Raw genomic sequence first — 27,352 nt, forward strand, 5'->3', positions numbered from 1 at the left:
TGTGGCAAATCCAAAGTCCACTGCACCTGAACAGCCCCTTGACAAACAGGAGGGCTGGCCAGCAGAAAGAGAAAGGCAAGCTGCACGTGTGTCAGAATGCATTCACCCTAAGACTTTCCCACCACAAGATAACAAAGGGACTTGGGGATAACTTTAAATGACCCAAGGCATATTTCTTCAAATAACCCAATAGAAGACATTAAAACCTAGGTGACTATACAGATGCCATAGTACTCAGCCAACAAGGAACCAAGGAAGGGACCTTGCACTCTAGATTGTTATGGCATGATTGCCATAAATCACCTAGTCTATCTTAAAGCAGGAGACAGAACCTTTATTCACCTGCTGGTGGTCCAGATCCACCAGCTGGTGGGCCAAGGAGCAGGCTGAAAGTCTGCACCCTTCGACACCCTCCTGGGGTTTGAGTATACCTTTTGGAGCCCAAAACCACATTAATCATAAGTGGCTGTTGCTATGATTCAAAACCATAAATAAACGTCGTGAGATCTGAAATCATAAGCAGAAGGGAAGTGAGTCAAAACGACCCTAGTTTAGTATAAGTTAAAGAATGATTACTAACATCTAGATGATCAATCTCTAACAGGGTACATTCCAAGAAAAATGGGAGCCAAAGAGAATAATTTTACATTGTATAAGAATTTCCATTTTGTGTTGCCAAACATGCTGTGCTAAGAAACTGTTGATGGGTACAGAGGCGGGGTGTTCCCATGGGAGAAGCATTTCTTACATAATGTGGGGTCTCCATTAAAATGGAGTCTACTTGGTCACTGCCCATATAACCTGGCCCATAACAAGGGAATAAAATGATGGCCATACCCAATATGTGCATTTCTGACACCAGATGCCAGATCTTGCAAGACAATCATTAAAATAAAGCCTCTACCTGTGCTATAAGTCCATTCCTTGGGTTGGACAGGTAAGTGTGTTTCTCACATTTCCACCCCCATTCTTTTGGCTTAAAGTAAGTTACAAAACTCAAAACAGTGGGATGAGAATTTCAAAGGGAGGAACAGCTAGGCCACATTATAAATGATTTATGAAATGAGAGCTACTGTTAGAGCCATCTTTGGAAAAGAAAATATTCCACCTGTGTCAACAAGGGTCAATCACTGGGATTTCCTATGGTTGCCCTAATACAGGCATATACGAAGATGTGAAAAAGAGATCTGGATTCCATTTATCTGAAAAATTTCATCTATTAGATTAGCCTATGATAATTTCTTTTGCTGTCTCTATACTAATTTGGTGTAAAGGTTTTACTAAGATTGTAAAGTGAATTTAGGGATAGTTTATCCTTTAAATTTTTTTCTTATACTTCCTAACATATAATGATAAAGTCCTCAATGTTTGGTAAACTTTTCCTAGAGAATCATTTAGGCTTCTTATTCATTTATTTCAAATTCATTATTGATTTATTTAGTTTTGCTTTTTCTGCTTGGTCAACTTTGGCAATGTATAATTCCCTAGAAGATTAAAAAATGTTATCTAAGATAATATTGAAAGGTTATCTAAGATAACACATTTAGAGATTTATGGTTATTCTTTGTATTGTCTTCATTTTCAAAAATCTAAACTATCTGTATATCCTCTTTTCATCTAATATAATTTTCAGGTACTTTATCATAAATGCCCACAAATCTATCCCCCAATCTGGGAAATAGAAAGCCACAAATAATTTGCAAACTCAGTTTACTGTTCCCTCTTCCCCACTCACTGCTTCTTCCATAGAGACAGAAGCTACCTTTTTTGGTTATCATTTCTAGGTTTTTTTTTTTTTTTTTTTTTTTGGTGGGGCATACCAGGAATTGAACCCAGGGACACTTAACCAGTTAGCCAAATCTCCAGCCCTTTTTTATATTTTATTTAGAGATAGGGTCTCACTCAGTTGCTTTGGGCCTCACTAAGTTGCTAAGGTGGACTTTAAACTCATGATCCTCCTACCTCAGCCTCCTGAACCGCTGGGATTACAGGTGTTTGCCACCATGCCCAGATCCTAGATTTTTTTTTAAATTATTTTATCACATCAGCATATATGTCTAAACAACATGAAATTCCATTTCACTTTATTTTGGTTTTCACCCTGGTATTATGCTACCTGTAGCCTTTTGGCAGTTACCTTCATCATATAGTGTTATCAGTCTGGAATGTGAACATGTTGCTTATTCTATTGCAATTTATTTGGCAGTATTTATATTCACTGACTGAATATAATAGTTTATTTATTTTCATTTTACATATTTATTAGATTTTTCATTTTCATTGAAAGTTTTTTGAGATAATTACAAATTTACCTACAGTTGCTGGGTGTAGTAGCACATGCCAGTAATCCCAGGTATTCATGGGCACTGAAACAGGAGATCCCTTGAGCCCAGGAGTTCAAGACCAGCCTGAGAAACACAGAGACCCCATCTTTAAAAAAAATTTACCTGCAGTGTGAAAATTAATAGAGAAATCCATTCTACACATTTCCAAAATTTTCCCACTGTTATCATTTTAACAAAATTATTACAATATCACAGCCTTTGATGAAATACACAATACTTAAAAATTGCCCAGTTTCTCTTATACTTGGGTATGTATTAAGTTCTGTTTAACTTCATCACCTGCATAAGTTCATGTACCCACAACCAGAGTTAAGATATTTAAGAGTTACAAAACCACAAGTAAATTTATTTTTATATATTTTATACTTGATACTATCAGATATGGATTCATAAGGTGCAGGAGGAGAATTACGTTCTGGTGGCATGATTTCTATAAGACTATATGATCTAGTAGGTTTATACTGTTATTCAAAATATCTATTTCTGGGCTAGGGATGTGGCTCAAGCGGTAGCGCGCTCGCCTGGCATGCGTGCGCCCCGGGTTCGATCCTCAGCACCACATACAAACAAAGATGTTGTGTCCGCCAAAAACTAAAAAATAAATATTAAAAATTCTCTCTATCTCTCTCTCACTGCTCTCTTTAAAATATATTTCTTTTTTAATATTTATTTTTTTAGCTTTAGGTGGACACAATATCTTTATTTTATTTTTATGTGGTGCTGGGGATCAAACCCAGTGCCTCATGCATGCCAGGTGAGCACTACTTGAGCCATATCCCAGCCCCTATCTATTTCTTTTTTAAAAATATTTTTTAGTTGTAGATGGACATGATACCTTTATTTATTTATCTTTATTTGGTGCTGAAGATGGAATCCAGTGCCTCATCCATTCTGGGTGAGTGCTACATCACTGAGCCACAACCCCTGTCCCCAAATCATCTATTTCCTTGTTAATGGTTATGAGTTAAATGGTATCTACTTTTACCAAAAGAGATTGTTGGAATCTTAACTCCCATTCCTCAGGGTATGATCTTATTTGGGGATAGGATCTTTACAAACCTAATCTTGCTAAATCATTGCTAAAATGATGTCATTAGGGTTGTACCCTAAGCCAGTATGACAAGTGTTCTTATAAACAGGGAAGTTTAGACACAGACACCTAGAAGATGAGGTAAAGAGACATAAGAAGACAAGGGAGAGGTCTAGAACAGATCCGCCCTTCATGGCCCTCAGAAGGAGACCGAAACTGAAGACAGCCTCCAGAATTGTAAGGCAATGCATCTCTGTTGCTTAAGCCACCTAGTTTGTGGCTCTTTATTATGGAAACCCTAGAAAACTAATACATTGATTTACTGCTTAATTGTTCTACACATTATTGGAAGTGATATATTGAATCTCCAACTATAGCTGTTGTTGTTTCTCTCCTTATTTCTGTGAGATTTTTGCCTCATATATTTTGATTCTCAGTTGTTTGGTACATATAAATTTATAATTACTATATCATCTTGATGCAGTCTGCTGCCCCTGACCCACATGGGCAGCTGAATTTAGGGTCACTCGTGAGAATTTCCAGAGACAATAAATAAAACATAAGACACACACTTTACCTTTAAACAAGCTTCAGGATGGTTTCTCCACTCTCAGCTTGCGGCTCCCCAAATGGGAGAGCAAGAGAAAGTCACCAGAGGCTGGCAAGAGAGAGCGAGCACGTTCGGAGGTGGGCTTTTATTGGGGGGGACCTTTATTCTTAGAAAGTTCCATCCAAAGAAAAGCCAGAAAGGGCAGGGTCACAAGGGACAAGTGAGTGTAATTCAACCTCAGGGGTGCCACTCACATCTGAAGACATACCTGCAACTTCCAGAATCGGGACGACAAAATGTAGTGATTGGTCAAAGCCTCTCCTCTCGCTTCAGGATGGAAGGTGTGGGTCATTCAGAATGGCTCTCTGCAGTAGTCACTCTTTTATCTTTATAAAATGTGGCGCTGTCTATTGTTTTAAAGACTATTTTAAGGGATGGGAGTGTGGCTTAGCTTGTACAGCATACATGGGGCCCTGGGTTCAATTCCCAGCACAGTAATGTAATAAAATTAGTCTATTTTGTCTGACATTAGGATAATCACTCAAGTTTTATTACGGCTACTGTTTGCAAGACATATATTTTTTCATTCTTTTACTTCTAGTCTTTTCATATATTGAATCTGAAACAGTCTCCTGTAGAGTGCTCATAGATTTTACTTCATTATCCAATTTCATACACCATGCCTTTTTATTAACTAGCTCATTCTCATTTGTTATCAATATAATTGGATTTATAACTGCTGTTTTCCCTTTTGTTGATTATGTCTCATAATTTCTTCATTAATTTCTTTTGCACTAAGTAAATATTTTTAATGTAAATTTGCATCTTTTTTTCTTCAGTACTGGGGAATGAGCAGTGAGGCTCAACCAATGAGTCAAACCCTCTGTTTTCATGTTTTAATTATTTTGAGACACAGTTTTGCTAAGTTACTGAGGCTGTCCTCAAATTTGTGATCCTTTTGTCTCAGCCTCCCAAGTAGGTGGGATTATAGGGGTGCATCATTGCACCTGGCTGCAATGTTTGTGTTTTATTGCTTTGCAGTACTGGGGATTGATTCCAGAGATTTTTCACTTGCTGGACAAGTGCTCCACCACTGAGCTAAACTTCAAGAGCCCATTTTTATCATTTTCTTTTGCAACCGGGTCTTGCTATATGGTAGGGACTTTCTCAAAACAAAGGAAATATGGTACCATCAGTATCAGTGTGCACATTCCACAAGTCTTTTGTAACTCTGTGTGAACCCTATAGTATACAGATAAAATTCCCAGGCAGACCTTGTTACCTTGCATGGAAGCTGGCATGAAGAGAAGGCTGACAAGAGCTGATAAGGATGTGACTCCTGGTTGGGCCCTCCACCTCTGAATAAGAATCTGCTGAGCCCGTGCCAGCACTCATAAACACACTTCCTGCTGAAGGCCCAGGTGTCCTGACTCTCTATGCCAGAATCCTGCAACAGCTAAGATGCCCAGGCTGGCCTTGAACTTGCCATCCTCCTACCTCAGGCTTCTGAGTCACTGGGATTATGGGTAGCTTAAAGCTTGTAATGTCTTTTTCTTAGAGATTTTTTTCACCATTTTTTTTTTTTTTTTTAGTTACTCCCTCCAGGGATAGCTACTACTGATTTATACTACTTTAATTTGAATCAGATATTAAAAATATTTTTGAGCTGGGTGTGGTGGCACACACTTGTAATCCCAGTGGCTCAGGAGGCTGAGGCAGGAGGATGGCAAGTTCAAAGCCAGTCTCAGCAAGTTAGTGAGGCACTTAACAACTCAGCAAGACCCTGTCTCTAAATATTTTTTATTAAAAAATGGCTGGGGATATTGCTCAGTGGTTAAGCACCCCTGGGTTCAATCCCCAGTATCAAAAAACAATCCTATTATTCATTTGTTATTATTATTGGGGAGGGTATTAGAGATTGAGCCCAGGGAGTCTTTACCACTGAATTTACCTAGCCCTTTTAAAATTATTATTATTACTTTCAGTTGTATATGGACAGAATAACTTTATCTATTTTATATGTGGTGCTGAGGATCCACCCCAGGGCCTCACACGTGCTAGGCAAGTGCTCTACCACTGAGCTACAACCCCAACAAAGCCCCAGCCCCTTAAAATTTCTTTTGAGTCAAGGTCTTGCTAAATTGCCCAGACTGGCCTTGAACTTGTGATCCTCTTGCTTTAGCCTCCCAAGTTACTGGGATTACAGGCTTGTACCACTATGCCTACTAATTTTATATCTTTTAAAAAGCTGAGAAAGTGTGTATTTACAGCTTTTGTTATGCTTGCCATTTGTTTTCTCTGATTCTATTCATTTGCTGCACTGGCCTTAAGTTACTATCTGGAGTCCTTTTCCTGGCCTGACACAAATTGCTCCCACCTTTCTTCTTCCTTCCTCATGGTGTTATTGACAGAGTCCACTTCTCCATGCAGGGGAGGTGGAGGGGAGCAGCACCGCTTTATACACATAGGACTCTTGGTTGGCACTCTAGCTCCCCCTAAACACCCTACTTCCTGCTGCCCTCCACTGTTTCTAAAAACAAGTTAGCTGTTGATCTTAATGAATTTCCCTTGTGTTCCATTTCTCTTTGATGCTCTCAACATTTTCTTCTTTTCAGATTTCAGCATTTTTAATATTATGTTAGATAATGTACTTTCTTTGCATGTATTCAACTTGAAGTTTACTGAACTTTTTGAATGTATAGATGAGAACTTTTCAACATATTTGGGAAGTTTTTAGGCCTCTCATTGCCTTTTGGGCTCCCCTTTCTCTCCTCTCTTTCAGGTATTTCCATTATACCTATGTGGGTATGCTTGATTTTGTCCCATACTTATCTGAGGCTATTTATTTTTCTTCATTCTTACCCTCTCTTCTTTGGATTACATAACCACGATCAACTTGTCAGTTTTTTAAATTCTTTTTTTCTGCTAATTCAAATCTGTTGATGATCTTCTCTATTTAATTATTATTATTTTAATATTCCTTATTTGATGAACATTATCTTCATACCTTCCTTTATTTCTTTGAACATTCTTAGAACAGCTGCTTTGAAGTCTATGTTATCTGCTACTTGGTCATGCCTACAGGAAGTTTTTATTTCTGTTAAGGCAATTTTGTTGCCTGCTGTTTTTCTCACATTATCAGTCAGACTTTCCTGTTTCTTTTTATGTTTTAGATAATGTAAAAACTCAACTTTGGGGGCTGGGGATGTGGCTCAAGCGGTAGTGCGCTCACCTGGTGTGCATGCGGCCCGGGTTCGATCCTCAGCACCACATACAAACAAAGATGTTGTGTCCGCCGAGAACTAAAAAGTAAATATTAAAAAATTCTCTCTCTCTCTCTCCCCCCCACTCTCTCTTTAAAAAACTCAACTTTGTATATGGGCTCCTTAGGCAATCATAATTGTTACAGCCAACTGTTGGCATAGTGACTGGCAGGTAACTTAGGTCTTTCTGTCCCACAGGGTGACATCTTTGATGTCAGACTCAATGAGAGTGCAGACTCAATCACCTACCATCACTGTGAAGACAGTTTTGGCAGGGTCTTTTCTCTCTTCGTCAGCTGTTGACTATTAATTGCTAGCTATTGTTTTGACCTTAGAGGTAACTGAATCTATTCTAACATCTGATTCAATTAAATCTGGGCAGCTTTACAGGAATAGTGTTTGAGGTCATTGGCTATGTTAGGACCCCAGGAGGGTGTATTTTAGCTGTCTCTCTCCCTGGTAACTCCAGGAAATTAGGAATTTAGCTTTTGTCTCCGATGAGTCTACCAGTCTCCTCTTAATTCCATAGCATCACAACTTCATTGGAGGATCCTATAGGCTGGACTTACACTCCAGCCCATGAAGCCAGTTCCTTTAGGGAAAAACCTGGAACTCTGCCTCTCCCCATGAGCATAATTTTGAGTCACAGTCCTGGAGCTGGAGGTGGGGACAATGGCTCATTTTTCTTTGACTTACCCCTACCTTAGGATCTAGAAGCTCAGTAGGGGGATGAAAAAGAGCTATGGTCTCTGGGGCTCTCAGCTTGTCTCTCCTGGTGTGAAATCTCTACTTTAAGAGTGGGCTGGGGTTGTGGCTCAGCAGTAGAGTACTTGCCTTGCATGTGCAAGCCCCTGGGTTCGATCCTCAGCACCACATACAAATAAATAAATAATGATATTTTAAAAAGAAAGGAAGGAAGGAAGGAAGGAAGGAAGGGCGGGCTAGGTGAGGATGACTTGGTCCTTGTATTCTCAACATGCTAGACCTCATGTGAAGCCTCCATCCCATGAGTGAAGGCTGGATGGAAAAGGAGCACCCACATCTTGGGAACCCTTGTGTGGTACTTCATCTCTGCCACGGGTAGCTGGGGGTGGGGGCAGGGCCTGAAAAGGCACCGTAGGCCTCAGCTGGGAGCTGGAGGAGTGGAAACCCTGGGACTTTTTACACTTCCCAAGTGGAGTTTCCACCACGGTGAGCTGGAAAGGAGGGAGTAAGATATTGCTCAGATGCCATGGACTCTCACTCATCACACCAAGTTTAGTAGGTTTTCTTGAATATGTTTCTCCATTTGATGTATGTCCTTTTGCTGTTTCCAGAGACTTTAAATTCTTTGCAGCTTCACTGGGATTCAGTCCAAAGAGCTCCTTAGTCTGCGTACTGGAAGAGGAACTCCTTATCCCATCCTCTTTTGAGTACTTCTTTACGTTCTAGCACAGCAAGATAATCAAATTTCATCCATATTTTCCCAACTGCAGCCCTAGACTGAGCCATTTCTCCAAGGCTCTCTAGTTCCTTACAGTGGGAAATGGTAGTTAGACAGCAAAGTAGGAACAGCCAGTGTGCTTATTTTTATTGGACGTAAGTGTCTCAGATCTGTCAGGATACAGTGCAAGAAGTATGCACATCTGTATCTATGTCTTTACACACAGTCATGAATTCATACTGATACTTCCCATTCCAGTCCAACACCACAGGAGTTCCTCGTCAAAATTCCTAACTTCCTTTGCCAACAGTGAGAAACCTGGCTCTCATTTTCCATACTATAATTACTTGCTTGGTCTGGAATACACATGAATTTCAGTATTGCCTATCCATATCACTGTGAAAAACCAACTCCTCACTAGAATTCACTCATTCCCTGAAGTTCTTAAGGATGAGAACATTAGTTGAAGTATTATATTTAGGAACTATACATAGGGAGGGTGGATACACTCACAGTACATTATATGCATGTATGAAAATGTTGCAAAGAAATCCATTATTTTGTACATTATGTATTAATAATGAAAAAATATACAAAAGACACACTCAGTTAATTGTCCCACCCCTTACTCCAGTCTCACAACCTCAAGGCAACCAATGTTTCTAGTTTATTCATTCATTCAGTATTTCTATGGAAACGTGCAGCTATGTGATGTTTTGTACTTCCTCTTTTGATTTAAAAAGTTGTTGTTTTTCTTTTTTTTTGTACTGGAGATTTGATCCGGTGTGCTTAACCACTGAGCCACATCTTCATCCCCAGCCTTTATTTATTTATATATATATATATATATATATATATATATATATATATATATATAAATAAAATTTGGTTGTAGTTGGACACAATACCTTTATTTCACATATATATTTTTATGTGGTACAGAGGATAGAAACCATGGTCTCGCACATGTGAAGCTAGTGCTCTACCTACCGCTGAGCCACAACCCTAGCCGCCCCCCCACCAATGCTTTAAATTTTTTTTTCTTTTAAATTGTAGATGGACACCTTTATTTCTATATGGTGCTGAGGATCAAACTCAGTGCTGCACATGTGCCAGGTAAGCACTTACCACTGAGCCACAATCCTGGCTCCCCAGCCCTTTTTATTCTTTATTTTGTGATAGGGTCTTGCTAAGTTGCTGAGGCTGGCCTTGAACTTGCCATGTTCCTGCCTCAGCTCCTTAGTCACTGGAATCACATGCATGGCCACAAGACCTGAGAAGCAGCCCTGCAGCCCCATCCTGACCTGCTCCTGGATGTGACTTCTGAGAGCAAATACAATTGCAGGGGAGGACCTACCCTTCCAATTATAAGCCAAACATGCTTTTAGTTACATTGCTAAGAAATAAAGAGACGCTGGGGCTGGGGCTGGGGCTCAGTAGTAGAGCACTTGCCTTGCACATGTGAGGCCCTAGGTTGGATCCTCAGCATCAAGTAGGGATAAATAAATAAAATAAGATAGTGTGTCCATCTACAACTAAAAAGAAAGGAGACAATGCTGATACTTAGCATTTAATACGGAGAATACTGGGGGATGTTGTGTCACAAACTATCAAATATATATGACAAGTTACATTAAAAAATAAAATGCCAAATTCTTGAAAAATGCTATTCAGTGTTAATTAAGGAAAGTCACACAAAATATTCCTTAGCTTTCAGAATAAGTGCCTTGTGATTTTACTTTATCTACACATTAAAAAGAAATAAAAAAACTTTTACACTCCCCCATGAAAAAGTCTATTGTTTATAATGAATTTTTTTTTATTTTATAAAACATAGCTTCCAATTTGTAATGTGGCTTTCCATGCAACACAGTTCCTATGGAAAATGCTTCCCTGACGGAGTAAACCGCAAGGTGTTCTCAGTTATGACCGTCCCAAGTCTTCTCACAACACCACACCTGGTAGGCTCACTGCTCCTGTCCCGACAGTCCCCTGTGACTGCCTCCTGGGGGCTTCTCAGGCTCTTCCCAGCTGTGCTGGTCTCTCCCACATGACTCGTCATGTGAGTGCATTTTCAGGACCTCTGGTCATCACTCTGTTGCCCTTTGAGGAGTTTCTCATGCTCACTTCATCACTCGGGTGGCCCCTCTGTGCGTCTTCCTGTGTATACGGAGCCCTGAATTCCAGCAGAAGGATTTTCCACACTCAGAGCACTTCCAGGGCTTCTCTCCCGTGTGAACTCTCTGGTGTTCACTGAGGGAGGACTTCTGAGTGAAGGCTTTCCCACATTCGCTGCACTTGAAAGGCCTCTCTCCTGAGTGGGTTTTCTGGTGGATCTGGAGGGACGCCTTCCTGGGATAGGCCTTCTCGCACTCACTGCACTCATAGGGCTTCTCTGTAGAGTGAGTCCTCTGGTGTATGATAAGCTGCGACTTCCCACAAAAGGCCCTCTCGCACAAGCTGCACTCATAGGGCCTCTCTCCTGTGTGTGTCCTCCTGTGGATGACAAGGTACGACTTGCTGCTGAAAGCCTTTCCGCACTCACTGCACCCGTAGGGCTTCTCCCCGGCATGGGCACGCAGGTGAGCAGTGAGCTGCTCCTTCCTGCCGAAGGCCTTCCCGCACTGGCTGCACTGGTGAGGATTGTTCCCTGTGTGAGTGCCCTGGTGCACCACCAGCTGTGTCTTCATGTTGAAGGCTTTCCCACAGTCGCTGCACCGATAGGGCTTCTCTCCTGTGTGCATTCTGGTGTGAACCAGGAGGTAGGACTTACTCCTAAAGGCCTTCCCACACTCAGCGCACTTGTGAGGTTTCACTCCTGTGTGAGTTCTCTGGTGTACAACGAATGGGGACTTCAAACTGAAGGCCTTCCCACACTCACTGCATTCATAGGGTTTCACTCCCGTGTGGCTTCTCTGGTGCAAAATGAGCTGAGACTTCCAACTGTAGGCCTTCCCGCATTCACCACAACCATAAGGCTTCCCTCCTGTGTGAACCTCCTGGTGGACGATGAGCTGCGACCTGAACGAGAAGACTTTTCCACACTCGGCACACAAGTAGGGCTTCTCCCCAGTGTGGACTCTTTGGTGGGCATTCAGGTTGGACTTGGCACTGAAGGCTCTTTCACATTTGGTGCACTCGTAAGGCCGCTCGCCTGTGTGGATCCTGAGGTGCACGATGAGCTGCGACCTACAACGGAAGGCCTTCCCACATTCGTTACATACACAGGATTTTTCTATGCTATGAGCTCTTTGATGCTTAAGAAAACATGATTCCTCACACCCATGAAAACCATCAGGCGTCTTTCTTACATAACCTCTGCTTGACCCCAAGTTTTGTGTCCAGTGTTTCCCAAGTGTATTACACTTATGGAGTCTTTGTCCTGAAGAAACGTGGGTTTTGCTTATGTGAAGTTTTCTGAACATATTACAAGCATGACTTCTCTCAATACTTTCAAACTCATCTTGATTTTTCTGGTACCAATCTTCCCAGACTTCTAAGGAAAAACAAAACACCATGCAGTTCTTAAATTCTAATATGGAATTAATTAGAAAGCTTTAAAAATGCATGTAGTAGAGTCTTTTTTAAAATTGTGTTACTAGGCCTATGCCACTGTTCAAAAGAAATACTGGCCAAGCATAGGGGGCAAGGGGTGAAGGGGAGACAGGAATCAATCTCCTCATGAAACTGGCAGTGATTGGAAAAAAAAAAAAAGGGTTTCTAAAGAGGCTTAAAAAACTTACCCTGTACTTAGGGGCCAATTCCCAATTATTTTATATATGAATTTTATTACTGTGAGATTTTTACCTAATTAAAAAGTGAATTCAGGGGCTGAGGCTGTGGCTCAGTGGCAGAGCGCTCACCTAGCATGTGTGAAGCCCTGGGTTCAATCCTCAGCACCACATAAAAATGGATGAATAAAGTAAAGGTATCATGTCCAACTACAAGTTAAAAAAACTACAAGTAAAAAAACAAAAAAGTCAATTCAGAGGATACAAGGTTCCTGGGGCCAGATGTTCAGGTCTGATGGCAACGAGACTTTAGAAAGGAGAACAAAGCTAGAAGCAGCGGCACGCCTGCAATCTCAGGACTCGGGAGGCCGAGGCAGGAGGGAGCAAGCTCCAGGCCAGTGCCAGCCACTCAGCAAGGCCCTGATTCCGAGTAAAATAAAAGAGTCGGTTTGTGACTCAGTGGTAGAGCTTGCCCAACACACATGAAGCCCTGGGTTCCATCCCCAGTACTGCAAAAAAGGACAATGAAGGGCTGGAGCTTTGGCTCAGTGTTGAAGCACTTGCCTAGCATGTGGGAGGCACTGGGTTTGATCCCCAGCACCACTTAAAAAGAAATAAAATAAAGGTATAAAAAATACAATTAATTTTTAAAAAGGAGGATGAATGAATCCCAAAGCCTAACACTTCAAACCGAGAAGAAATGGCAAGTACAAACTTCCTGAGGAGAACTCCTTGGCAAGGTTTAAGAAACAGGAAATAGGAAAGGATGAGCACATCCAGGACCCACTGGGAAACAGAGCAGAGAGCAAGAAGCAAAGTCTGCTGCCACCCAGAGGTGCTCAGTAGAGACCCTCATTAATAATATTCTTCCTTAGAAAGGTGTGTCTGGTTATGACATAAACAATGAGAAAGAAAAGGGCAGAGAAGCACATCAGCAAGTCAGCAAGGATGCGATGATAGTGGTTTGGACCACACTGAGGGAACCACTGGAGGAAGAACCAGAGTACCCACCGAGGGGCTGCCATGGGACTTAGGAAAGGGGAGGATCGCCAGCTCCCATACAAGGTGCAGGGCTCCTCAGAAACGCAGAGCATGGTGCAGGCAGAGGGCAGCTCTGGGCGCTGCTGCACCTGAGGTTAGTGCCCACGCACCCACATGTGAGTCAACAGCCGGGCCTGAGTGCTGCATGCAGGATAAGTGCACAGCATGTCAAAGTGACACAAGGCAGGGACCACCAGGGGACCAGGGCTGCAGGTGACAGCCCAGATCCAGGCCCAAACCTTGTCTGGTACTGATAGTAATGACCAGACCAGGGGCCAAGAGAGATGGCAGCAAGCGAAGTCCTGGGCACTGCTCAGGTCCAGGGCTGACCAGAATAGGCAAGGCCCTGTGTGGGCCTCGGCACACCCACTTCTCCAGAGCTCTTCCTACACAGCCCCACTCCAAGGGTAGTAGAAGGCCCAAGTTAGGGTTTGTACTGGGAAGTGAGGCAGTGGACAGACCACAAGGGGAAACCATTAAGTGGCTGGAAGGAAGGCCTGGCCTTGCAGACCACTTCTGCATAGCACTCCTCCATTGCTGGATTACTGCTTCACAGAATTAGTCAGAAAACAACAGAACCCCCCAGAATCACAGACTGGAAGCCTGCAAGGTCTGGAAAGGAGCCCCAAGGTTGGTCTGATAACAGTCTGACTCTTCAAGCCTTATTACTCTAAGACTTACTACAACAGAAGTGGGCACTGATTAGACTACTCAAAGGGCCCATAGAATGGGCATTCTCTCAAAAGCCTGGGCTGGGGCTCAGTGGTGGAGCACTTGCCTAGCATGTGTGAGGGACTGGGTTCGAGCTTCAGTACCACATATAAATAAAATAAAGATATTGTGTCCATCCAACTAAAAAAAAAAAGAACAACTAAAAAAAAAAACAACTAAAAAAAAAAAAGGTCTGACTACAGAGGACAACAAAAGATGCTTCACGGGAAGTGCAGGGCACAGAGCCCTCCCTGACCTTCCTCTACAGGGAAAGGTGAGCCAACAATGACTGCCATCTGCCCTTCTAGAAGAGGAGTGTCTGCAGTTGCTCTATAGAGGACAACTTGCCAGTAGAGGTTACTGACTCCCTACTGTTTTATTCTGGTTAAATCCGGGATTGAAGACATACATTTATTTTCACAGACTAATGACAGGATGCTTATGAAAACAAACCCAGCAATACCAGCTAAGACGATGAAAGCTCCTAGATATGACTGTGAATCTGAGCTTCCTAGTTACAACAATAATGATCTAGTCTGAGTGACAACTGAGAAGACGAGTATCAACAAGGTAGTTTTCAAAGGACAAAACAGTAATGGAGGCAGAAGCAGTTGAAAGATCAGCAAAGTAGAAAGGAAGCAGACAGAATTCCCAGTGAGCCCCAGTCCAGGGTGCAGCAGCAGCTGCACAGCAGCCTCAGCACTGGGACGGGCAGGGCGGGGCCCAGGGTGTCCCCAAGGCAGCAGGGTTCAAAGCCGGGCTTTAGGGAGTGCCTGGACCCTCAGGGCTCTGAGCTCATCGGTGGCTTAGTCCACTGAGGGATTCACAAGGTGATGGCATTCCTGGGAGGTGGTGGGCACTGGCAGAGGTGGCCCCAGTGGGCCCTGAGAACACAATATGAAGGGCTTACATTCTCTCAAGACCTCCCTCCTGCCCTCCCTCTCTCTCTCTGCTTTAAGGCTGCCATGAAGGGAGAGCTCTGCTCTCCTGGGTCCTCTCTGCCACAATGCTCTGCCTCAGCATAGGACTGTTGCTGGGGAGCCAAGCAGCCACAGACCAAAACCTCTGCAACCATGAACCAAAATAACTCTTGCCTCCTTTCAGTGGTTTCTATTAGGCATTTTGTCACAACAACAGAAAGCCCACAGAGGGGGGAAACTGGGAGGAATGGCAATGTTGGAAGGAAGTTTCTTCCCATTTCTGCACCAGAATGAAGCCTGGGAAAGCACAGGGGAGCTCTCCTACAGGCATATAAGCCCTAGAACCAAGTGCAGAAGGAGAACAGGAGGAAGGTGGCACTGCCGGTAATACCACAGTGAAGAGAAAAACCTAAACATTCAGAATGGAAGGAGGCTGAACTGGGGAGCAAGCCCAGTGTGTGAAGGTGTGTGAACTCACACAGTGATACAGTGAGACCAGATGTGGGGCTGTGGGTGGAGTCTAAGCAATGCACCCACCAGAAAGGAGAAAGGAATGTGAGGGAAGAGGACGGATCACACAGAGCCAGGGGAAGAAGTTCTCTGAAGGTATCCTCGACTGTGGGAAGGAAGAAAACTGACCCAGGAGGCAAACCGTGGGGCAGAACTCAGAAGAAGGGCATGCCTACCTCTCAAAGCCAGGGAGGAAGGAGGCCCAGTGTGTCCGTGACTGCTGACCGGAGGCGCTCATGTCTCATCGTAAGTCAGCTGCAAGGGTTCGAGGACTCCCAAGATTTCTATGCACAACACCCAGCAGTGCCAAGCTCTCAAGAATAGCCAGTTTACCTCTACACCTCCCATCTTCCTAGCTCTCACCCACCTGGACAGTTCTGAGTGGACATTTTGGCATTTAGTATCCACGGCTCTTCTCCTTGCTCCAATCTGAAGATTAAATCAGGTTTGGTACCATGATATCCTGTTAATGGAAAAATCACAAACGATGAGGGCCAAACTGCTGGAGATGAAATTAAGGGCTCAGAAACTACAAAACACAACCGCTCATTTGTACCTTGGGAAACAGCACAACCAGGAGGTGAGGGCCCAAGAGGAAAACTTCACCTCTAAAGTTCAAGTTCATAGTCATTAAGTACATCAGAGGCTTCAGGGGGAAGATCATAAAAGAAAAGGGATGGTGATGTGTGACTTGGGATCTGAGTACTCACCCACTGACAGCAGGTTGCTATAGTTTTCCAGGATCACTTCCCTGTACAGGTACCTCTGTGCAGAATCCAGTAGCTGCCATTCTTCCCAAGAAAACTCCAGGGACACATCGTTGAATGACAATAAGCCCTATAATAATATATACCCCATTCAATCAGATGTCATTACAGTAAGTGATACAGGAGACACAGAGCAACTGGAAAAGTAGAATTAAAACTCAATCATCAGCTTGTGCGAAGGAGCACACTTGTATTCCTAGCAGCTCAAGAGCCTGAGGTAGGAGTATTTTCAAAGTAAGTTCAAAGCCAGCCTCAGCAACTTAGTGAGATCCTGTCTCAAAAAATAAAAATGCAATATGTAAATCAATGGTTGTGCAACTGATGTGATTCTGCAATCTGTATATGGGGTAAAAATGGGAGTTCATATCCCACTTGAATCAAAGTGTGAAATATAATATATCAAGAACTATGTAATGTTTTGAACAACCTACAATAAAAATTAATTTAAAAATAAATAAATAAATAAAAATGGGCTGGGGATGTGGCTCAGTGGTTAAGTGCCCCTGGGCTCAATCCCAGGTACAGAAAAAAAAAAAAAAAAGAAGAAGAAGAAGAAGAAGAAAGGAAGGAAGGAAAACATGAAAATAAGTTTAAAAAAGATATGGAAATAAAAGTGATTTGAAAGTTGCAGTAGGCAGAAGAGGGAGGGAAATTTCAGCATGATAGACTACTAATAACTTCTCTTATTGAGAATCATTTAAATCACCTTAATCACTTACAGACACACATTCACAAGAAAAGGAAAATAAAAATAAAGAGAAGGTATTAAGATATTTTAGCAGATTTTTAGAAAACAGAAAGCCAAAAAAAAAAAAAAAAAAGGTGGTATCTAACTCCAGGAGAGAAGCTAATCCAAAGACAAGCAGAGGGGCTGCCCACAGAAACTCCAAAACCTCTGGGACGGAAAGTCAGAATGCCAGAAAGAAGTGTGAGCTAGAATAGGGAAAGGCTGGGAGCCGTGTGCAGACCAGGCTCCCACGTCCCACCCACCCAGGATCTGGCAGCAGCTGTCACTCAAGTCAGTGTATAGCCACACAATGTGCTAGCAGGGACGGGAGCTGTCGCCAACCATGCAGGCAGGGAGCAGAGCCAGGTGGCCGGGCAGAGGCACTGCAATGGAGACAGGGTATGAGCAGCTCTCTGCCGAGAATGTGAAAGCACAGTTGGCCTACGGGACCAGAGGACATGGTAAGGGCATCCCAAGTCAATGCAAAGCCACCAGAGGCTTTGAAGAGGATGGACTCTGCCCTATGTTCTGAAGGATGTTCTAACTGCTGTGGAGAAGTCAGAGGGTCGTACAGGAGCAGCACCAGGGAGGCCAGGGGTAGCAACTGCTTCAGTCCTAGCTGGATCCCTTTTCTCTCCACACTGCTTAAGGCCACAGCCAGGTGCAGACTCTAGGAGGCAGTTTCCCTGACTCTATGGAATGCCCAAGGATCCCTGAAGAATACACTTGGAGGGAGGGACACCCCAGAGGGAGAGACAGTGAGGGAACTCCTGGAAAACATACAAGAGTTGAGGGAAAAGAACAGATCACAGCACGGCACATGGGAAAAACCTGTCACAGGCTGCAATCCCAATAATGCTGGAATTATCAGGGAGTTTAAAATAGCCAGGTTAGGGCTGGTGATGTGGCTCAAGCGGTAGCACGCTCGCCTGGCATGCGTGCGGCCCCGGTTCGATCCTCAGCACCACATACAAATAAAGATGTTGTGTCCGCCGAAAGCTGGAAAATAAATATTAAAATTCTCTCTCTCTCTCTCTCTCTCTCAAAAAAAAAATAGCCAGGATTAATATGCTAAGGGCTCTAAAGAGTAAAGTGCACAGCATGCTAGGACACATGGGTACTATAGGCAAACAGATGAAAATCTCAAGGAAAAAAAAAGGCTACAGATCAAAAACACTGAAAAGAAATGAAGAATGCCTTTGATGGACTTATCAGTAAACTGAAAAAGGCAAAGGGAAAAAAATCTCTAAGCCTGAGGACATATCAACAGAAACCTCCAAAACTGAAGAAAAAAACCCGTAACATAAATTAAAAGTAAATGAATGAGAAAAGATAAACTTGTGCTAGCTCAAAAGAAAGTAGGAGGCCTGGGGTTGTAGCTCAATGATGGAGCACTTGCCTTGCACGTGTGAAACATTGGATTTGATCCCCAGCACCACATAAAAATAAATAAATAAAATAAAGGTATTGTGTCCAACTACAACTAAAAAAAAATATGTAATAAAAAAAAGCAGGAGTAGATAGTACAGGTATTTCTTTCCTTTTTGCTTTTCCTGTGGAACTGGGGATGGACCCAGGAGCACCCTACCAACCCTTTCTGTTAATTAAACAATTTTTTTTTTTTGAGACAGCGTCTTGCTAAGTTGTTCAGGCTGGCCTCAGACTTATGATCCTTCTGCTTCTGCCTCCTGAGTCACTAGGATTATAGGTGTGTGCCTCCATGTCAAGCTAGACAGAGTAATCTCGAACAGAGCTCACTTCAGAGCAAGGAAGGTTATTAGGAACAAAGAACTGCATTGCATAAGGATAAAAAGAAACAACAGGGCAGTTGTGGCTCAGTGGCAGAGTATATCACATAAGAAGATAAAAGGTTAAAAAAAGAAAAGAAATAAGAATTCCTAATTTATATGTGTGCAATGACAGAGTGTCAATATAGGTGAAGTGAAACTGATGGACCCCAGGGGGAAACAGATGATTCCCCTATCACAGCTAGACACCTTAATACCTCACTATCAGAAACACAGATCCAACAGGCTGAAAATCAGTATGGACACAGCTGACCTCAAAGACACCTTCAGCCATTGAATGTAACTGCTCTCTATGACCTTCACACAAGAACAGAGTGCACTGTCTTCTCAAGCTCACATGGACTATTCACCAAGAAGGTCACATTCTAGGCCTTAAAACACATCTAACATGTTTGAAAGGATTGAACCCATACACTGTATCCTCTCAGAACACAGCAGAATTAAACACAACAAGAAATCAATGGAACTAGAAATCAATAACTAGAGTTAATTGAAAAATCCTCCAAACACATAAAGATTCAACAACACATTTATAAATAACAAATAGGGCAAAGGAAAAGTCTCAAGAGAAACTTTAAAATATTTCACACTAAACAAAAATGAAAGTACAACTTATTGCAATATATGTAATGCAATGAAAGAAGTGTTTAGGGAGGAATTTGTCACTGAATCATCCCTAGTACCACCTTAAGAAATTAAGAGAATAGGAAAAAAGAAAAAAGGAAAGGAAAGCCAAATTAACTCCAAAGTAAGAAAAAAAAAAAAAAGGAATAATAAACCAGAAAATAATCATTACCCATAGGCTGGTTTTATGAAAAGATGGATGAAATGAAAGCTTCTACCCAAGCTAAGAGAACAAGAGAAGCCACAAATCACTGTCTTATGAATATAAAAATACAATGGAAAAAAGAGTCTGTGTTACAGTTTGGAAATGAGGTGTCCCCCAAAAGCTCATTTGTGAGACAATGCAAGAAAGCTTAGAGGTGAAATGATTATTAACCCAATCAGTGCCGGATGTGGCTAGAGAAAGTGGGCCATGGGGGAGTGCCTTTGGGGTATATATTTTGCACCTGGACAGTGGAGTCTCTCTCTGCTTTCTGATCATTATGTGAGCTGCTTTCTTCCACCACATACTTCTGCCATGATGTCCTGCCTCATCTGGTGCCCCAAGGAATGGAGCTGGCTATCTACAGAGCCCTCAAATACACCTTTTCTCCTCTAAAATAGTTCTGTTCAGGTTTTTTAGTCAGAACAGCAAAGAGATTGACTAAAACAGTCTGCCACAAAAGGTGCTGGAACAAGACTTGCAAAACAAAACAAAAGACCTAGACACAGACATCAATAAAATTAACTCAAGGGGATGTGGTTGGGGCTCAGTGGTAGAGCACTTGCCTAGCACATGGGAGGCACTGGGTTCGATCCTCAGCACCATATAAAAATAAACAAAATAAAGGTACTATGTCCATCTACAACTAAATTGTGTGTGTGTGTGTGTGTGTGTGTGTGTGTGTAAGTTAACTCAAAATCAATCACAGACATAAATGTGAGATGCAAACCCATAAACTTCTTAAAGATAACAGGAGAAAATCTGGATGACATTAGGTTTAGCATGACTTTTTAGATAAGACACTCTAAGTATGATCCATGAAAGATGAATAAGCTGGGGCTAGTGATGTGGCTCAGTGGCACTAGGCTTGCCTAATATGCCCTAGGTCCAACCCCCAGAACCACAAAGAGGAAAGAAAAGAATTAATAAGCTGGACTTCATTAAAATGAAAAATAGCCACAATGTGGACAGTGACACTACCAAAAGCTGACAAGCACACAGCACAACAGAAATTTCACTCATTGCTGAGGGGAATACAAAATGGTAAAGTCACATTGGAACGCCTTTTTTATAAAAATTAAATGTACTCTTACCATAGATCTGGCAAATGCTAGGCAGTGTCCATCTACAACTAAATTGTGTGTACAATTATAACACACAATTTATAAACCACGCCTATAAACCCAGTAACTCAGAAGGCTGAGGCAGGAGGATTGAAAGTTCAAGGCCAGTCTGGGTAACTTAGCAAGACCCTGTCTCAAAATAAAAAGTAAAAACAGGACAGGGGTCTAGCTCAATGGTAGAGCAACCCCAAATTCAATCCCAAGTACTACAAAGGCAAAAAAAAAAAAAAAAAAGAATCCTTGGAATTTACCCAAAAGAGAAGAAAACTTAAGTACTTACAAAAAACTACACATGAATGTTTGTAGTAACTTTATTTCTAATTGCCCAGACTTGGAAGCAACCAAGATGTCCTTAAATAGGTGATAAACTATGGTACTTCTAGACAAAGGCATATTATTCAACACTAAAAGAAACGAGTGATCAAGCCACAAAATTCTAAATGCATGCATCTAGGTAAAAAAAGCAATTCTAAAAGGAATACACACAAACATGATTCCGATGTGACATTCTGGAAAGGGCAAAACTGTGAAGACAGTAAAAGGATCTGTAGTGACCAGGGGATGGAAAAGCATAAGCAGGAGGGAACAGAGGATTTCCAGGGCAGTGAAACCATTCTGTGTGAGACTCACAGGGCACAGAGCACTTCACCTGAGAGTGAAGCCCAGCATCAACGTAGGTCCATCCATGCAGGGAGTGTACTCCTTGGTGGGAGACACGGACCACTGGGAAGGCTATGCATGTGTGGAACACTTTATGGGCTATCTCTGTACCATTCTCTCAGCTTTCCTGTGAACCTGAAAAATCTCTGAATTCTTTCAAAAATTACTGAAATGGGAAATATTCATACATGTGTATAGTTGTTCAATATTTCAAAGTTTGGATAAACTGAACAGTATAAATTTCTGATAGGGGACCAGGAAATCCAAATAAAACACATTCATTCTGTGAAGATATTATTGCAAATTGCATAACTACCATATACAGCATAATGGCACTTGTATAAACAACAACAACAACATGTGTGTGTGTGTGGGGGGGGGGGGTTCTGGGGATTGGACCCATCAGCGTTCCACCACTGAGCTACATCCCAGCCCTTTATTTTTTATGTTGAGACAGGTTCTTATTACGTTGCTGAGGCTGGCCTTGAACTTGTGATCCTCCTACCTAAAAGCAAAACTTTTAAATTTGTTTTATTTATTGTTTTTATTGCTGCAGTTATTATTTTGAGGTAAGGTCTTGCTGTGTTGACCAGACTGGCCAAGAACTGCAGAGTTCACATAATCCTCCTGCCTCAGTCTCCAAGTAGTTGGGACCACAGGCAATGCGCCACCTACCTGGCCCAAAATAATTTATTACTGTGGTGCCAGGATCAAATCCAGAGCCTCATGCATGCTAGGCAAGCACTCTCCATTGAGCCACATTCTAGCACCCCAAATCTTTTTTCAATGTTGAACTAAGCAAAGCTTAAAGTCCACCCCATCACCTATCAAATTCAAAATTGTAATCAATTATTTTTAAAATTTAAACATTTATATATGAAAAAAATTGAAAAGTTTCAGGATATCAAAAGCTAAGAATTGAATAAGAGCAGAAAGGTAAAGCTCCCTAGTGGTTACAAGCTGGGATTTCTCACAGCCAGAACACAGAGAAGTGAGTTTGTAACAGTGACTTGGACACTATTTTTATTAAAAACAAAGACTCTCCAAATGGGCCTGTACATATAACAGGCATCTCTGCCTTCATTTTGCATCTATGTCCTTTATTCTGAGTCAGTTAATGCCTTAGCTTTTTTGTTGTTGTTGTGACAAAATACCTGAGGGAAAAAAAAGGGGGACAAAATACAGTCCCTGAAAATGTGCCCCCAAGGACCCACTCCCTCCAACTAGGTCCCACCTCTGACAATTGTGATCATCTCCCAATAGCCCCTTCAGCTATGAGTACATTGATGGATTGGTGCACCGATGAGGTCAGAGCCCTCAGAATATGCCTGAGCTCTTTGTATCACCAAATAAATTTACAGGGAAATAGCAACATTAATAACTCATGTATCTTGAGGAAAAGATCTGGACAAAAACCCTCAAAGCTGCTGAATACTTAAGAGGAGGGAAGCAATGGCCAACAGAGTTCGGGGTGCTATTTAAAATACTGCTTCTTAAAGAGAGAATGTAATTGAAATCACACTAAACAGGAAAATCTATAAAGCTATTTTCACAGTAAAACACAAAACAGATATCTGTGTACATAATCCTACAGGTAAAACAGACATAAAAAGCACAAAGGAGGATGCACAACAAAAAGTATATTGCAGCCATGCACACCTGTAATCCCTATAGCTCAGGAGGCTAAGGCAGGAGGATCACAAATTCAAAGCCAGCCTCAGCAACAGCGAGGCACTAAGCAACTCAATGAGACCCATTCTCTAAATAAAATACAAAATAGAGTGGGGGATTTGGCTCAGTGGTCAAGTGCCCCTGAATTCAATAACCCCGGTAACAAAAACAAAACAAAAAAAAAGTATATGGCAAATTTTTCTGTGAAGTAGAATAGAAGGAATTGATGAACCCAGCCTAATTCCATTTTAAGATTGGGAGCCATCTCATCACAAAGTCATGAAAAGCTCATTTCTGTTTTACTGTAAAATACTAAGATTTCTATTTGGCCTTACCATAATTTGATGTTTTAAAAACTTGCTTGAGATTCCTGCCCATGCTTTGAACTTACAGGTGCCCGGCTCTCCTTGACCAGTTAACCACCCTCCCTGAAATCCCAGCTGCTCCTCATCAACTCTGATGAGTCTGCTCCCTACCTTGAGATGTTAAGGTATGCAGGTCATAAACCTGCTAGATAGATTACTGTATTATGCTTGCCTGAACCCTGTCAGCTGTAAATTCCCAAGACATTACCTTTGTAACTTTTGTTATAAACCCCCCTCCCTTGCCCTTAGATCAGACACTGTCCTCTGGACTATTTTTTCAGGTGAGGCAGTCGCTGGTCAGCTCTCTTGTGTACACAATATAAACTTGCTTTAATTTGGTCTAAAACTGGAGTCCGAGGTCTTTTCTTTGTATCATGGTTCAACAGGAATGAAACAATCTTTTATACTGTGAATATAACCCTACAGCATTTGTGTCCATAAAAATGACAGAGAAAGGGTGGGGGAGGGGAGAAGAGGAGGAGACAGGGGAGAAGAGGAGGAGACAGGGGAGAAGAGGAGGAGACAGGGGAGAAGAGGAGGAGACCGGGGAGAGAGAAGTCTGTAGGGAGGGCTGAGGTTGTAGCTCAGTGGTAGAGCACTTGCCTAGCATGTGAGGGGCACTGGGTTCGATTTTCAGCATCCCATAAAGATAAATAAATAAAATAAAGGTATTGTGTCCATGTACATAAAATAAGAAAAAAACTCAGTAGGGTAAAAAGATGAGGTGGGAAGGCAAGAGGGCTTTTAAAGGCAGAGAGAAGAAAATGTGTGTGCATATGTATACACACACACACACATACATGGATACCTAGAGAATGATAAAGCGAATGATTACAAAATTGTAACAACTGAGGAATCTAGATGAAGGTGCACAGAAAGTTTTTTTGTGGGTGTGTATGCGATATCACAGATTGGAAACCAATAATTCACCACTGAGTTAACACCCCCAGCCCTTTTTATTTCTTAATTTGAGACAAGGTCTCACTAAGTCGCTGAGACTGGCCTGGAACATTTTATACTCCTGCCTTAGCCTCCCAAGTCACTGGGACAACAGGTGTGCACAACCATTCCCATCTCGGAAAGTTGTTTTTATTTTACAACACAGGAAATTTAAAAATACTCTTCTAGCAATTTCTCTTAGTTTGTAAATTACTTCAAAACAAAATAACTCCAAGGTTTTCATCATGATTCTTCACTTTAAAAGTCTAATAATATGGTCTTCCTTTTCTATACTTCCACACACCCACATCTCACTCACTCAGGCCACAGGCTTGCTTTCCACCTGAGAAAGGAACCATGCGGGTTTTCTTGGCCTTGGCTTCTTCTTCAAGGCCTGAAATGCTTCTTCCATCTAACCCATCTTTCCACGATCACCATACTGTTTTTCAGACTGTTTAAATGTTGCCTCAAGAGAGAGCTTCCTGATTCTGCTACCTGAAGAAGCCACCCAGCCTCTCTCATTTGTACATATAACATTCACAACTTTTTAAAGTGATGTTCCTCTAAGCGTTGATGATTTTCCCCCTAGGGGTAATGGACTCGGTCTTTGTCCATTAGAAAATATACCTGCATGCTCTTGAAAAGTGTCTGGCAAATAGTTGCATTAGTAAACTTTCCATTAATGTGACAAATAACTAAGGTAATCAACTGTTTTAGGAGAAAAGGGTATTTGGGCTCATAGTTACAGAGTTTTAGGCTACATTTGGGTAGCCCCACTGCAGTGGGCCGTAGCAGCACATGTGGGCAAGAGCTCAGGGGGGACAAAACTGCTTACCTCAGGGCTGGGAAGTAGAGATGATTACAAGAAGGGGGGAGTCCCGTTGTCCCCATTGTGGGCATGTCCCCAATTACCTAAAATCTCCTACTAGGCTTAAGTCTCCACCACCTCCCAAGAGCACAGCCCTGGGGATCAGCCTTTAACGCAAAGGCCTCTGGGAAACATTTAACAATTGTCAATAAGTGCTTGTTAAATCAATACATGCACTCAAAAACAAGAAAATTCTGTTTACATTTGTTAAAACGTTTTTTGGAGTGCTGAGAAGCAATGAGAGCACATACTAGAGAGGAACTGCCTGGGTATGAATCTTAGCTTTGTCATCCTACTTTCCTAGTATTCCTTAGTAGTTTGGGACCATATCAGGTTCCCAGTTTCCTCACCTGTAAAATAGAGCCATGAGGCTTGAATGACTTCATACATAAAGAGCTTAAGAGAGCTAGTCAACAGTAATAGCTATTAACATTATTCAATGGTTTTAAAATGTTATTTTTACCAGATATTCTAAATTCACTTGTTTTTTAAATTGCTGTGGTAAACAGGGCTATTTTATCTCACTATATTTTCTATATAGTTGTTTAAAAACAAAAAGTTCACTGACTTTGAAGTGCCCTTCTCCCTGGCACCCTAATTCCACTTTCCACTTGACCCAACAGCCCCACTGCTGCTGATCAGTTCCTTCAGCCTGCTGCCCTTCACCTGAAGCCCTCCTTCACTGTCACCACCCCCAAAATGCTCTACTCTGCAAAATTTCCTGAGACTACACATTCCCAAATCAAACAGATAAAAACCTTTTTTCTCATGAATTATTAATTTTCTGTGGCACTTCATATCGTGGCTTTTACGAAGTTCTCTTTTCTCAAGCTTAGGGGAAAATCACTCTTCCTTTCTCTCGCTTCTCTTGCTCTCTGGTCCTTCATCTCACATCCTTTCCTCGTCATTATCCTGAATCCTCAACTTGGTGCTCTTCAGGGTTCTACTCGGCCACACTCTGAGTTTCTTGGAATAAATGTGTCCCCAATCTGTGTGTTTCCAGTTTGGTCTGCCCACGGGAGCTCTAGATTACGCACAGGCACTGCATACTCAACATCTGAGAGTCTTTCTGGGGTTATCTCTTCTAACAGTGATCTTTATCTCAGGAAATGCTACAACCACCCATGTAGTGCAACAGGTCCAGCAATCCAATCACTCATCTTTACTCCAACAATCACAAAGTCCAAAAGATCCACTATCGCCTTCCTCTGTAAAAAAAAAAAACAAAAAAAAACCCTGCGTCTTTCTCTTTTGCACTTTCCAGCTAATCTCTTGTCCTCCTTCCTCACTGTTCACTTGATTTCCCTTCGCATCCGACCACAGATTCCCTGAAACAAGAAACGTAATTTACCTTCGCACTGCAAGCACCAACCTCAGGGAGTGAACACCAAGTCACTTAATAAACAAGCACTTGCACAAACGAAAGAAGAAAGTAATTTCCCCCCAAAGAACTCTTATGGATCTGCATAAAAAGACAAACGAAGATCTTTCCTTAAACAACGAATCTCAGAAATCTGGGCCCACCGCTGGCAACGAAGGGTGACTGCCAAAGACGACGCCGGACGCAAAATACCATAAGGAGCGCTTCTGGATCCCAGGGGCCGCCGGGCTCAGGTCCTGTCAGGTCCTGGATGCGACAGCAGGGATGAACGGGCCAGGTCGCTTTTCAAAGGCACGAGAAAGTCCTGCTTACCCAGTACGGCGCCGTCCGGACCCTGGCGGCCATCCCCACGGGCGCGGAGAGCCTGGCGCCCCTCGGAGTCTCCTCTCTGCTGCCCCAGTCGGCGCGGCGGCCTCGGCGGGTGATGGGGCTGGAGGCTTGCACGCTGCTAGCAGCGTCCCGGCACGCCCGGCAGACCAGCACCCGGGCGTGGCCCCGGGCCTGAGCCGGGGACGGATGTGCCCCGCCCCTGTCCGCCGCCAGCCCCGCCCACCGCCTTCATTCCCTCTATACTAGGAGGAAGTGCGTCACAGCGCGACCTCCGGGGGCGGAGGAGTGGAAGGGAGGTCGGAGCCTGAAAAGAACGCCCCTGCCCACCGCCAGCCCCGCCCACCGCCTGCCTTCCCACTACA

The 27,352-nt window shown here is 42.6% G+C and overlaps 1 protein-coding gene across 2 annotated transcripts; it reads right to left on the minus strand.

The window, feature by feature from the left end:
• Positions 1–10,403: 10,403 nt before the first annotated feature.
• Znf26 (zinc finger protein 26) lies at positions 10,404–27,173 on the minus strand. 2 transcript variants are annotated; one of them, XM_076838413.2, is made up of 4 exons: positions 26,973–27,173; positions 16,235–16,361; positions 15,892–15,987; positions 10,404–12,107 (listed from the first exon to the last, which is right to left on the minus strand). In XM_076838413.2, the coding sequence occupies exons 1-4, from the start codon at positions 27,003–27,005 to the stop codon at positions 10,735–10,737; spliced, it is 1,629 nt and encodes a 542-aa protein (XP_076694528.2). In that variant the 5' UTR covers positions 27,006–27,173; the 3' UTR covers positions 10,404–10,734. The 2 variants fall into 2 exon arrangements, with proteins under 2 accessions (XP_076694528.2, XP_076694536.2); XM_076838421.2 differs by lacking the exon at positions 15,892–15,987.
• Positions 27,174–27,352: the final 179 nt, after the last annotated feature.

The sequence above is a fragment of the Callospermophilus lateralis genome, chromosome 1 (assembly GCF_048772815.1).
Source record: "Callospermophilus lateralis isolate mCalLat2 chromosome 1, mCalLat2.hap1, whole genome shotgun sequence".
Classification (NCBI taxonomy): Eukaryota; Metazoa; Chordata; class Mammalia; order Rodentia; family Sciuridae; genus Callospermophilus; species Callospermophilus lateralis.

Bases quoted from the DNA above. Each gene is read 5' to 3' on its own strand.
- Znf26 (XM_076838413.2), bottom strand. From the start codon at position 27,005: ATGGCCGCCAGGGTCCGGACGGCGCCGTACTGG. The intron at 16,362-26,972 runs GTAAGCAGGACT...ATATTATTATAG, and splicing joins TCCGGACGGCGCCGTACTGG to GGCTTATTGTCATTCAACGA. The intron at 12,108-15,891 runs GTGGGTGAGAGC...GTTTTTCCTTAG, and splicing joins GTCCACTCAGAACTGTCCAG to AAGTCTGGGAAGATTGGTAC.